The 15497-nt window shown below is 23.0% G+C and overlaps 1 protein-coding gene across 1 annotated transcript in view; it reads left to right on the top strand.

Annotated features, from left to right (window-relative positions):
- Positions 1-15466: 15466 nt before the first annotated feature.
- LOC130967105 (GLABRA2 expression modulator-like) overlaps positions 15467-15497 on the top strand; it is a 3881-nt gene continuing 3850 nt past the window's right edge. Inside the window, exon 1 of the mRNA XM_057891927.1 lies at positions 15467-15497. This exon is cut by the window's right edge and continues 219 nt beyond it. Coding sequence (XP_057747910.1) covers positions 15467-15497 — 31 coding nt within the window.

Genomic DNA, 15497 nt, shown 5'->3' with positions numbered 1-15497 from the left:
CCCAATAAAAACACCATTATTTCAATGTGGTTTGTAACTAACAAGAGCCAAAACCCGCGTCCAAAAAAAAAAACAAGAGCCAAATCATGTAAAAAAAAAAAGCAAGAGCCAAAACATCACTGCCTAATGGGCATCAATTGTAATTATGAAAATTAGCTGGATAAAATTGTCTATACATAACTGCTATGTACAAATCGCAGCAGAGCCACCAATTTAGTATATTCTCTAAAGGTCTTTGTAGGACCAGAATCACCTTTTTTTCATTATAGACAATTTCCTAAATCAGTGAGTTTTTTAATTTTGATATGGAGCCAGTGAAGGAGTATCGCAGCGATATGGAGGTTTGGGGTGTTTCATTGAAATGTGACGGTGGTATCAAAGAAATCGGTGGCATCGATTGAGAGACGAAAATCGGTGGGTCCGATCTCAGGACGCGGAAGGTGCACAAATCAGTGGGTTCGATTTGAGACCCCTTGTCCACGCGTCACACATGCAGCTGGCTTTTTGGTTGGCCCGTGACTCTCTATCCCAAGACCAGTATTTCACCCCCTTCCAACACTATCTCTTTCACTCTCACTCTTACTCTCATTCTCGTATCCCTTTCTGCTTACTTTCAACCCCACCACTTTCCCCATTTTACTATTGTTGGACCACAACAATCTGCTGAAAAATTTAAACAAAAATGCTAAGAAGACCAAAAATTAAGGAAGTAAATCAACCAGAGTTTCATATTGTTAATTATCTTGGACATCCAAATTATGTAAGTTTTTATTTTTTAATAATCTGATTTAATGATAATAATAGTGATAATATTAGATTTTATTAGCAATATATATTATATTGGCACTAAGTAGAGATTAAGCATGTATGTATGTATGGTTTTATTATTAGGTGGTTAGAAATAGAAATTAAAATAGGAATTAACTATGTATGTATGTATGAATGATATGGTTAGTAAGTAAATTCTACCGGCGATAAAGAAATGGGGGTTCTGTGAGCTCTTTCCAGTTTTTGGTATGCACTAACGAGCAAATCGGACAAACCGACCGCGTGAACTCCCAAATCGGTGGGTCCGATTGGTTCACCCCGGATTAAAATAAAATTTTTTGCTGCTAGTAATCGGTCTCTTCGGGCAAAATATTTCGCCACCCAAAAATCGGTGCCACCGATTTCATGCTGCTCAACATCTCCCTCACACAAATCGGTGGGTCCGATTTGTGTTACTTCCTCTCTACTTGAAATCGGTGGGTCCGATTTCTTCCTCCCAAGATTCCAAAAAGCAACGCCGTCATAACAATGTAAATCACCCGTAATGATCATATCCCAGCATAACTCACACCCCCAAATCATATCCAAAAAAATCAGCCTAAATCAGTGTCGGAGTGATATGAAATGATTTTTTTTTCCTCTAACGAGTAAAATATCAAATTCGTCTTTAAAAAATTATTCATTTATTAAATTAATCTCTAAAGTTTTTAAATATTTATTTTTTAAAAATTTTAAATTAATCACGTTAGTCATTCATCATTTTTATTACTAACAATATCAAAATTTATTAATGTGATACATTAAGTGACATCACATAAGTACTATATATACTTGACAATTCTAATTAGTTGCTAAGATGATAAATTTAATAATTTATAAAATTAGATTAAATCAATCATAAATTGTGAGAGATCTTGAGATATTGAAATCCCATAAATTGAAATTGATTTGTTCTAATTTCATAAATATATCATGTTAGTAGTTAATTAAGACTTTTAGGTATGTCCTGGGATATTATTTAACACACTATATCAACAAACTTTAATGACATGAGTAATTAAAGTGATGAAAGGACTAATGTAACCAATTTAAAATTTTTAAAAAATAAATTTAATTAAAAAAGTTTTTTGGGAGATTAACTTAAAACAATAAATAATCTTTTAAAAACGAATTTGATCATTTACTCTCTCACAATTAAAATATAAAAACCTTTATGGTGCTGATACCAAAAATCAACATGTCATAATGTTCTTGTGTGTCAATTGTGGGAGCGCAACACATAGCCTCTGCTACCAGGGTCAGATTTTATTACTGACAGTTACGGAATGGTTTCAGCAAGCTTAATTAACTATAATTATATTGTTAACTAAATAGTCTTTGGGCTGGTTACACGGTTTTAGGTGCTGAACAATGGGCAGTAGTAGTTGAGTTATTTCTTTTTTTTTTGTGTTTAGTCGGGACTGTGCATTTCATAATTATTATTTACTAATTTAGTTATTAATAATTAGATTAAGTCTTAATTTTCATTATATTTTTATTATAAATATTTTATTTCGTCTTCAAATTAGTATTAATTTTTTTTAAATTATTATTTTTTATTATTATTTTATTATTTTTGCTCACAAATCATTATAACATCCACTATGATTACTACAATTATAATTTTTGCTTTTATGTAAAAAAAATTCATAATGGAAAAAATTGTATTTTTTGAAAAGAAAATTAATTTGATCACATGACTAAAATAAAAACCAAGTAAAATGTTTGAAATAAAAATAGGACGTTTCAAAATTTAAAGATAAAATTAAAACTTAGTTCAAACGTTAAAAATTAATAGAAAAATAAAGTTTTAGAGTTAAATCCAAATAAAATAAATCCATAAAAGATGTATTATTAAAAAAATTCAGCCTTGGAATTTTTTTTCCAAAATTAAAATAATGTTGAGTGTAAATAATTTTGACTGAATAAAAAATATAATGTGGATGAAAATTAAAATTTGGAAGAATTTTTTTTTAAAATACGCATTAAAAATAAGTTAAATAACTTATATATATATATAAATATTATTTATATATTAAAATTAATAATTAAAATTAATTATTATATATTTGTGTATAAATATATCTCAAATGAATCTCTTGTAAATTAAAATTTCATTTTGACTCTACTTTATGAGCAATGTATGCTAAATTTATTAATCTTGAATCTAATTTATCTATTTCTATAAATAAATATACATTTTATAAATAATATATAACCTTATAAAATTAGTACATCCTAATGAAATTAGAGTCATAAGCTTTAACTTAATGTCATACTAGTAATTAGTAGTAATCAAGAGTATCAGTAAATTATAAGATTTTCAGTTTTGTACATAGCGATGAAGTTATGCTTATGACTTAATGTTGATAATGACAAAATGATATAGGAATCAATTATGTTAAAAATCTACCCGGATTGAATACAACTAGATTCTAAGAATTATTCATTGAGCACACGATAGAGTTAGCTGGATCAAATGTAAAAAGAAGGAAAGTTTAGTAATTTTATGGTTTCCAGATTGTTTAGACTGCCAACCTTGCAATGACCACGAATCATGTTTGCAACTCGGGGCTTTCACAAAACCAATGTTTGCAACTCGGGGAATCTTCCATTTTCAAATGGGAACGTTTTCATTTCAGCTACTATTTGGAGGGTTTGGAGATTTCGCACAATAAAAATATTATATGCACACAAAAGATTAATATATTATACACTAAAATTAATTACTAAAATTTTTTATAAGTATAAAATATATATTAAAATATAAAATATACAGTGAAAATAAATTAAATAACGTATATTTATACACAAATATATAGTGACCAATTTTAATTGTTAATTTTAATATACAAATAATATTTTTATATATAAATATATAAATTATTTAATTTATTTTTAATATGTATTAAAAAAATTCTTTCAAATTTTAATTTCCATCCACATTATATTTTTTTTATTTAGTCAAAATTATTTACACTCAACATTATTTTAATTTAAAAAAAATCCAAGGCTGAATTTTTTTAGTAATACATCTTTAATAGAATTTTTTTATTCGAATTTAATTCTAAAACTTTATTTTTCTATCAATCTCTAACGTTCAAATTAAGTCATAATTTTATCTTTAAAATTTAAAATATTCTATTTTTATTCCAAATATTTTATTTTGTTTTATTTTAGTCATGTGATTAAAATTAAAGTTTTTTCTTTCAAAAATACCATTTTCTCCATGGTAATTTTCTTCTACATAAATACAAAAATTATAATTGTAGTAATCATAGTAGATGTTACAGTGATTTGAGAGCAAAATAATAAAATAATAAAAAAATATTTTTTTAAAAAAAATTAACATTAACTTGAGGACGAAATAAAATATTTATAATAAAAATATAATGAAAATTAAAACTTAATCTAATTACTAATAACTAAATTAGTAAATAGTAAGCATGAAATGATCAAACAGTTTCAACTAGACATAAAAAGAAAAATAAAATGATCTAACTATTACAGTCCATTATCCAATACCTAAAATCCTTTAATCAGCTCAAATATTTTATTTAGTTAACAACATAATTGTAGCTAATTAATATTCCGTAACAGTTAATAATCAAATCTGACCCTAGTGACAGAGGCTTCCCACAATGACACACATGAACATTATGATATGTTGATTTTTAGTATTAGCACCATAAAAATTTCCTTAAAATATGACTAATTGATTTTTGTTGTTCTTTTCTTTAGTCATGTGAGTTATTTTGTGAATCTCTTCGACAATAATTAATAAAAATTACAAAGTTACATTATTAATAGTACTAGTGTATTAATAGTACTAGTGTATATTTCTGTGTCCTACACGGGATAATACATAAAATCATATAATTTTGTTATTAAATTTAAATAAAAAATATACATAGTAATTATTATTATAAATATTTTACAACTTAAAAATATTTAAAATAATTAATATTTATTTTAATCAATTTAAATTTATTGAATGGTCATCTCATTTGTCCGCTTAAACAAGTATTTGGAGTTTGAATCTCGCCTTGTGTGTATCACAATCCATTAGTTAGCGACAGACCTTTAATAAATAGAGCATCAATATGTGGTGGATTAATTCTCGACTTGCCAAATTAGGAAATCCATAGAAAAAAATTGTATTTGTCTTTAAAATAGATTAATTTTTTATTAATAAAAATACTTATGAATTTTTGTCTTTATTGAAATTTACTTGGGACAATTTTATTTATTACTGTCGTATTCATTCTTGAAATCAAAATAATATGATCAACATTATTACTTGTTAAAACTTCACATTTTATGAAATAATTTTTAAATTTTCAAATTTATAAACTTATGTCATTACAAAATTATTAGATCGATTAATATTTTTTGGTAATATGGTGTATCGAAACACCATCGTTGAGTATTAGTTAGTGTGAGAAAAAACTGATAGCAACTTTTGTTATTCAATATATAATTTATTCTATTGAAAAAAAAATTAATATGGTAATGAGGACTCAGGGGAGCATGAGAAACCCACTTTTCATCCCTCATTTTTATTTAAAAAAAATATCCCCATTCTTTCTCCATCATTGCAAGTTCCAAGTTCCTGTTTAATTACCCCTTAGAGAACGTAGATCTCTTCGGGTATCTACGAATATTCTTTGAAAATTTTTAAAAAAATTAACACAAAAAGACATAATATAATCAATCATAAAATAATTAATTCAATATAATTCAACACAATTTATAACATATTCATTATGAAAAATAACATTTCAAAAGGAGAAACCATAAAAAAATAATCCAACATAATAACATAACATAATTTTTTAGGACGATACTGAGCGACATAGTGACGGACTTGATGAGAGGTAGAGAAAGTGAGTTAGAGAGAGAGAATCAAGGCTCAGAATGAGTCTGAAAGAAAAAGAAAAAATTCGAATTTGAGGCAGAAATTAGGATTACTAAATTCAAAAAATGGATTTACGTATATATAAATTATGATAAATTAATAATTTTATATTCGCGTATATTTAATAAGTTTTATGGAGTGGGTACTTATGTCTGTTTCCCTATTAGGAGTGGCAAATGGGAAAGTCCGTCCTGTCTCGCCAAAATTCCACCCCGCCCGCCTAATGGTAGGCTGGCGGGATCTCCTTTTTTTATAAGGCATTAAATATTAAACAATATATATAATTTCACAACAATTTCAATAAATTTATAATTTCTAAAAAGATAAAAAAATTATAATTTTTAAATTCATGTACATTAACGACTTTATAATTATAAATGTATAATAAATATCATTATAAATAATTTTTTTGAAACAAAATAATAAAACCAGCATTGTTCAAAGCAAAACAAATATTATCCAAAATATAACTTAAAACTTCTTCAATTATCATCATCATTTTGTAGATCAATAACATCATAGAAATTTATAAAAAAATGGCTCTACCAAAATAAAAGTTTGGCCCAGCGGGAAAGCCTGCCCCGCCTGCCGAAGCCCGCCAAATCCCGTGGATTAGGCGGTGCAGGGTAGGCGAGATTTTTAAGTTTGGTGGCCATAAATTTCCAGCCCAACCCGCATTTTTAGCGGGTTATACAACCAGCTCGACAGATTTCGACCCGTTTGCCATCCCTAGTCCCCATTCATTTTCGCATGGCAGGTCGTGAGGATTTCAGGAGTCCCCATCTAGCTCTAGAACGCGAGTAATCCCTACAAATACCCGTTTCGGCTGTTTTTGTGATCATCTTTATTGCTAACATTCATTGGTTCGTGACGTGGAGCTATTTTAGCCACTCAATAAATTCTTAGATAATCAAAGTTTAAGTTATTTCATTTTTATAAAGTTACATGTATTCTTGTTATAATAATATTAATAAAAGATAAATGGATAAACACTAAACTATTGTTTGGATATAAGATAAAAAATAAGAGGAAAGAAAATGGAAAGAAAAGTATATTTTTTGTGTGCTGTTTAGATGAAAAAAAAATGAATGAAAAGAAAATAGAGGAAAAAATTTCTTTTGTTTGAATGGAAGGAAAAGGAAGAAGAGAAAAAATTATAATAGAAAAAAATTATATTAATATTTTTATATATTATATATAAATTATATTTCAAATGATAACTCTGTATTTTTATCTATGTTTACACTTTTGAATCAGTTTTCTTCGCAACTTTGAAGAGAAAAAATTTACGTGAGCTTCATATACACTTTTATGTTTTTTATTCAATTTCTTTGTTGAACCAAATAATGAAAAATTGATTTTTCTATCCATTTTCTTCCCCAGCATGTTATTTCTCTACAAATTCTTCTAATCTAAACAATGTATAAATATGTTACATTTTTTTATATATATAACAATAACTAATATCACATATTAGACTAATTTACGTTGATAAATCAAAGTCACCCTAAAATTATCTGAATCTCATAAATCCAATAACGTTGCCTTGTTGTCTCCATTTAAATCGAATTTAATGAATTCGAATTAAGATAATAAGTAATAAATCTAATTTATATTTAATAATTTATATTTATTTTTTAGACACGTATCTATCTTTTTAAGTTATACATTTTTATTTATATAAATTAATGATAATTAAATGTAAAAAAATACTAATTAATAAAGGAATAAAATTTAAGATAAACATATCCTGAACAAATTGAAATAAAATAAAAACTTTTAATTATGATCATTGATTATAATCACATATATTAACTTCAAGATTTATACTTTAAAAATGCAGTATATTAATATTTTGTATTTTTATTTTTTAATTTTATACTATTACAAACATTAGTTACTCTCCAATAATGACAATACTTTTAAAAAAATTAAACATAACTAAATTATCTTAGAATTATATAATAATTTTCAACATAACAAAAAATATACAATTACCTAAATATAATATTTGTGTAGTAACTGAAATTTAATTGTCAATATAAGTAATATATATCATTTCATAATCAATAAGTGTTCAATCGAAGAATTTAATATTTATATAATATGACAAATAAATTAAAGTTTGAGTTTAATCATACCAAGCGTTCAAGTTTAAATTTTTATAAATTAATTTTTTGTGTGTGAATTGCGAAATAAAAAATTCATAAAATTTTATTATTGAAGTAGACAATAATTTATTTGTAAATACAAAAAGTGTATTGAATAAGTAAGAATTATTTTATTTTAATTTGGTCCATAATTCACATGATTTGAATTTAGCTCATATATATTTTGATTTGATTTGATTTAATTATTAGTTAAAAATATCTCAGTTGCCTATTTTATTCATAGATTTATTATTTGAATGACTAATAAATTAATCAAATTAATTAATTAGTACACACAATAAATTTGGGTTAATAAATTTAAAAAAATAAATTAAAATACTAACAAATATTAAATAAGTAAATTAGAAATACTACCAAATCAAATTGATATAAATTACAATAAATTATATAATATTTAAATATTTAATCAAATTAATTAGTTGATATATCTAATTTATCGTAATAACTTATAGTTAATGAGTTAAAAGAAATAAATTGAAAAACATTTTCAGAAGCATGCTACGTCAGGTTCATCATTAAGTACAAAAATTCGATTTTTATATAATAGAATAGATAAATTTAAATGCGTAATATTATTCTTATTAAAATTATCTAATTATATTTATGCAACTTAAATTTTTAGAGAAGATTATTAATGACATTTTATTGGTCAAAAAACTTATTAATGACTCTAGAGGCTAGATAACTTTATGTGAATTTTTTTTATATTTTACATTAATTTTAGATAAAAAAAATTAGTTCTGACATATAATTGAAAACTTAAAATGTAATTAATAAAATTTTTTTATCTATAATTATTAATAAGATATAATCTATACATAATGAGAAATAAATCATATAAATAGAGATTTTGTATAATAGGTAGAGTTAAATTCAAGAATAACGATGTTTTTTAATTAATTTTTTAATTTATTCAATAATAATAATAATAATATATTTGTCTAACTTAATTTAATTTTCTCGTAGACAATTCCTAATATATTTTATATTCATCTACATTAAAAAAAAAAAAGAAATGAAGGATATATAATTTTTAACACGGTGCTCTTTTAGGTATTTAGAAATCTGAAAAAAAAAGCCTTAAAAAATCAAATAGTCACCTAACTTTTCTTGCCCTCAATTCTATGATCTCACTCCCAAAATTCCAGGAGAGTAGAATATTGCTTGACTTGCTTTCGAATGTAATAGAGAAGAATATGCAACTTCTATCTCGTCGCCGTTATTCCACCTGTCCAGTCACTACTGTTGTCGTGTCTGCTCTGTCGCCGTGTGCGTTGCTATGCGTCATCCAATTTAATTTAATTAGAATAAATAATAAATTATTTATTTTATTTTAGATTTCATAAATGAAAAAAACCAATTCACTGATATAATGAATTACAATTAACGTAGTCTAATTAATTAAGTAATATAAATTTAATAAATTATATAATATTTAAATATCCATCAAATCATTAGTTAATATATTAAGTCATTGTAATAAATTATATTTAATGAGTTAAATAATTAAATCGAAAATACTCTCTGGAGCATGCTATATCAGTTCCATCATTAAGTACAAACTCAATATTTTATATAGAATAAATAATAGATAAATAAGTAAGTAAGTATTTGCACTATTATACTTCTTATTCTACATGATGACTTAAGATATTTGTTTTGTATGTTAAATATAAATAATATTTGTATCTTATATTCATTAAATATTGATATTAAGATGAGAAATTATGTAATAATTTTATAAATAGTAATTATAAAAATAAATAATTATTTATTATATATAATTCTTGGTATATATAGGATCGATCATGTATATATTAGGATATCTATTTTAATTATGTGAGTAATTATTGTTATTTTAATTTTTTTATATTAGTAAATAATTTTAACTAAAAGAAAAAAATAACTAAAAATAAAATTTTCTTAATTTGAATAAAACTCTCTTATAATATAGTAAAAATAAGATGTGATATAGAAAAAAGCTAAAGCGACATAAATTTTACTAAAAATAAAAATATTTTTTGTTCATTTTTTTAGACAACTATTTTATTCAATGTAAAATTTTAATTGATATTTTATCCAAAAAAAAAGCATCAATACAAAATAAAACTTAAATAAGACAAATATGTTCTGAAAAAATTAGAATAAAATAAAAACTCTAATTATAACCATTAATCATAATTATATATTTATTTTAAGATTATATTTCGAAATTTAGAATATTAATATTTATATTTTTATTTTTTTCAATTTTAAACTATTATATATTCGTTGTTCTCTAATAATAGTAATTCTTTTAAAAGAATAAACATAATAATATTTTAAAATATATAATGATTTTTAAAATAACAAAAATGTACAATTACCTAAAATATATTATTTTATGTAGCAATTGAAATTTAATTGTCAATATAAAATTATATATAATATCCTATCATAAACATAAGTGTTTAATGAAAGAATTTAATATTTATATATACAAAAAATAAATTAAATTTGAGCTTAATCATAATAAACACTCAAATTTAAATTTTTATAAATCAAATTTTATCATTTTTTTTTCTCGAGTACTTATATAATAAAAAATTCTTAACGCATTATTGATACTCAAATAATAGAAATAATATTAATAAATAAAAATATTATTAAAGTTAAATATACAGATAAAAATTATAACTTGTAAAATATCTCTAAAATTTATTACATAATATTAAAAGTCATGTATTTATATAATTAAATTATATTAAATTGTAAGATATTTAGATATTTAATTAAATTTAAAATAAATGGTATACCAATTTAAATAATTAGGTTGAAGATAAAAAAATATAATCAATTATATCATATAACATAACATTTTTATAAGTTTCTTTTATAAGATTAATACAAAAATATTATCATCATCTGTTTAACGTAATTAAATTTAGGAGAATTGTTCCAAAAAACATTTTCGAATTATTTATTGTTAATATCAGGTCAATTTCATACATTTATAATAACATAATGATATATTTGAACCACAAGTTAACCTAAATAAATATAGAAATTGATGAGAACAAATATTAAGACAAAAAATGATTAGAAGCGTAAAAATAGAAAAAAATATATCAAATTTAAATAATGTAAAAAAATCTAATATATAAAGATGTGAATTGTAAAAATAGAGGGATACATATATAGAAGAACATGCATGTAAACATTTTTTCACTATATCATAATTTGCTCCACTACGATGAATTTAGCGGCAGTCAGCAGCTCCAAAGTTTGCATCGGGCACCTCGAAACATGACCTGATTTCTTAAGCTGCAAGTATGCCGAGCACATTGTCGTCCAATTCCATTAGCAACGGTAATGCCTAAATTAAGACATTTTCGAGTTATAAACAAACATCAATGAAATACTATTTATCCATATCTTCTCATGTATCCATAAATAATTTTACATAAAAAGAGAAAAAAAATATAGCAAGCGATAAAAATGATGATTCTTATTATTTTGTTTGGTCGTCTATATATAGAAGACCAGAAAATCATCATTATCTAACAAAATTATTTGTATTTTTGCATTTAATTTGAATAAGCAAGAAATTATCATATTTAGTTTAGTATTTAATTCACATGATTTGAATTGACTTAATACATATAATTTAATTTGATTTAATATTAGTTAAAAATATCTCAATTGCTTATTTATTTATAGATTTATTATTTTAATTATTAATAATTTAATCAAATTAATTAATTAATATACATAATTTATACCTAATTTGATTTAATAAATTAAATACTACCAGAATATTAAAAGAATAAATTAAAAAATACTATTAAAAATTGATATAAATTAATTATTATGTAATATTTAAATATCTAATCAAATCAATTATTTAATATAATTAATCTCATAATAAATTGTATTTAATGAGTTAAAAGAAATAAATCGAGAAACACTCTCAGAAACATGCCACGTCAACTCTATTATTAAGTGTAGAAATCCAATTTTTATATAATAGAATCGAATAGACGTTAATTCATATATAGTATATAAATAAATTTAATTAGAATAAATAAAAATTTATTTATTTTATTTTAGACTTTATAAATGAAAAGACTAATTCACTAATATAACGAATTATAATTAATGTAGTATAATTAATTAAGTGATATAAATTATAATAAATTATATTAAGAAAAGAAATATTTAAATATCTAATCAAATCAAGGGTGTGTTTGGGGTTCACGTTGGGGAACATAAAAGCTCGTTTGAACGTCTTGAACGCCACATTGTTATGTTTGGCAATTTTTTGGAATCCCTAACCCAGAAGTGCTTTCACCTGTGAACGTACGTTCACGTCAAGCTAAAAATTCAAGCTTCTGCGTTCATGTTGGGAAGATTAATGACCGTTGGAGGAGTTAGGTAAGAAATTCATTTCATATCTACCAACTATACCCTTCATTTCTTCTATGAAAAGGATGTCCATAACCACATAATTTCACACAGTAGTTCTTTCTATGTTCTTCGTTACAGAATTTTTTTTATCAAACTCTTTCAGATTTGTTTTCATCACTGTCAAGGTAAAGATTTTAATTTTCTTTTTAATATTTTTTAGTTCTTTCTTTCATATTTAATTTTATATTTTTTATTATTTTTTTATTTATGATAATATTTTTCATATTATTTTTTTAGTGTTCTGATGTTATTTTTTTAATTTTTATTGTTATATTTTTATTGTATTTTTTTATTTATATGACAACTATTATTGATATAAATTTTATTTTATTAATTTTTATTATTTTATTATATAAATTATTTTTTCTATCCTTTATTGTATATTTATGTTATGTAAAAATTTTTATTTTTTTATTTGATTATATTCATATAATTTTATTTACTTTTATTATAATTTTTTGTATATGATATATTGTTGGTTGTAATTATTATATATTATGTTTGTATGATTTTTTGTTTTAAATTTATAGTTCAAAATATACTAAATTAAAGAGTACTCACAGAACTAAAATAAATTATAAAATCTTTTCTTTTTGTTTGACATTATAAAATGTATAGTACTCTCTTTTATATTTTTATTTCTTATTGCTTTTTAGTTCATATGAATTTTTTTTTATCATTTACTGTTCTTTATGTTTAATATGTAAGGTGTCTTTTTTATTTTTATTTAACTTTGTTCTTTTTTATTTTTTACTTATTTTTATCATTGACCTTTTTTATATTATTTTTCAATGTTCTAATCTCTCATCTCTTATGTATGTTATTAATTTTTTTATGATATTCTTATTATTTCTTGTTTATATGAATTTTATTTTTCTTCTCTTTTATGCACTGTATTTATATTGTTGGTTTTATATGATATATATTGTTGATATATATTGTTAATATGAATTTTATTTTTTTCTCTTTTATTATATTTCTTTTATTCATATGATATATATTGTTGGTTTTATAAAATTTTTATCATTTTTTATTTACATGAATTCTCGTTTTATATTTTATTATATTTTATTTTTGTTTTGGCTGAAATTTTTTATTTTTTATTCAAATATGTAAAATTTATAATTATAATTTTCATATATTATATTTTATAGATTAATTGATTCCATCAAAAAAAGACAAACTAAATAAAAAATATTCATAAGTATTAATAAAATTATAAATGTTGGATGTCAAAAAAGTCTTATAAGAATAAAATTATTGAGAGTATACTGATTTTGTATAAGATATTATTTTTTATGTATTTCATTAGTGTTTTATCTTTTATTTTAATATTTATTAGTATTTTTATGTATTAAATTATATTTTGTCAATTTTTATATGTTACTTTAATTTAGTAAGTAAATATTAACTTTATTATAAAATAAATTAATAAGATCTATTTAAATATTTAAAGTAAAATAATAGAATAATATAAAAAATAATATTTTAATTGATGTCTATTTAGTAATTTTTCATCTAAAAGTAATTTTGAATAGTATAATCCAAACAACATTTATTTTACTATAATCAATTTTGATATAAAGATTGCAAACATAAATCACGTTAACACAAACTTACTTTTTATCAAAAGCAAGTTTGCAAAATCACTTTTATGGAAACTCCCGTTTGTAAACTGGAATCCAAACACACACCAATTAGTTAATATAATTAATTCAGTGCAATAAATTGTATTGAATAAGTTAAAACAATTAAATCGAAAAATACTCTCTGAAGCATGTCACGTCAATTTCATCATTAAATACAGACATCTAATTTTTATATAATCGAATAAATGAGATAACTTACACAAGACTTGTATGAACTATTTTTATTTGTACGAGACCGATTAGTTCTATCTAATCAACAAAATAATATCATTCTTTAAGATAATTGAATTGCGAATTTAAAAAAGAACCATCCCAATCTCTAATCCTAATATAAAAAGAGAAAATCAAGCACCTTAAATGAGTATTATAGCCGTAGGGTGTCATAACCACTATTTTACATACAACGATTCAACTGTTTTTGGAAACGACGTCATTTTACTGAGTAGGGAATAATCAGTCCCATACAAATAGGTATAGTCCATGTCAAACTTGTACATACCATCTCATACTACTAATGTTACAACTCAGTCATTTTCGTCAATCATTATTAGAGATATTCACAAAAAGACTTATATGTCTAATGGAAGAGAAAGATAGGGCCAATTAGTCATTTTTTATGGTTAGGAAGTATCAAGTGGCTTGTCAATTTGTAAAAAGATAAGGCCTAAAGAGAGTTTTATTATAACTCAAAAATATTCAATATTTCATATTTGAAATCTGAGAAAAATTCATCCACTTAATTTTGTTATTTAAAATAAAATTTAATTTTAATACACTAATAAAACAAAAGTTTAACACAATTATTTAGTTAGATTTACATATTTAAATTTTTTTAAATAATAAATTTAAAAATTAATTTTTTATTGATATATTAATACTTAATACATAATTAATTTAGTATTTAAAATTATTTTATATTAACCGTAAATAAAAATTAAATTCTTTAAAACGATAAAAAAATATAAGCAAAACACAACTTTTTCATGTAAAAATATGATCATTTATTAATAAATAGAAAAAAAAATATGGGATGAATGCTAATTTAGTAATTAAAATGAGACATTGACAAAACTACAACAACATATATTTTAACAATCTCACTTTTTTTTCTTTTTTTTTTATTTTTCTCTCTGCATACAAACAATATTTCAATTTTTTTTTCCGGTAAAAAAAAAATCCAATTATTTTTTCGAAATTCCAGTCCTGTCCTCAACAACAACAAGTAGTAACTGGTTACTGGCGAACGGACGGAAAAGCGGGCATCCATCATCTTCGCGCTAAAAAAAGCGAACATTTCATGTTTTTCTCCTGAGAAATTACAATTTAGCCCTTCTATTCCTTTTCTTTTTCTTGCAGGTGAAGAAAATTCAAAACTCCGAACCAAAAAACGTTAAACAAATTCAAAAGCACAACCATAAAAAACATACGCGCACTCACGCGCCGCCACAGGCGATCCTCGAAAGCTCAAGATGATGATGGAACCGCCGAAGCCAGGAACGAACCAAG

This window comes from Arachis stenosperma, chromosome 3, assembly GCF_014773155.1.
Source record: "Arachis stenosperma cultivar V10309 chromosome 3, arast.V10309.gnm1.PFL2, whole genome shotgun sequence".
Classification (NCBI taxonomy): Eukaryota; Viridiplantae; Streptophyta; class Magnoliopsida; order Fabales; family Fabaceae; genus Arachis; species Arachis stenosperma.
Note: the sequence above shows the minus strand (reverse complement) of the source record. Positions and strands in the feature narration are given on the sequence as shown.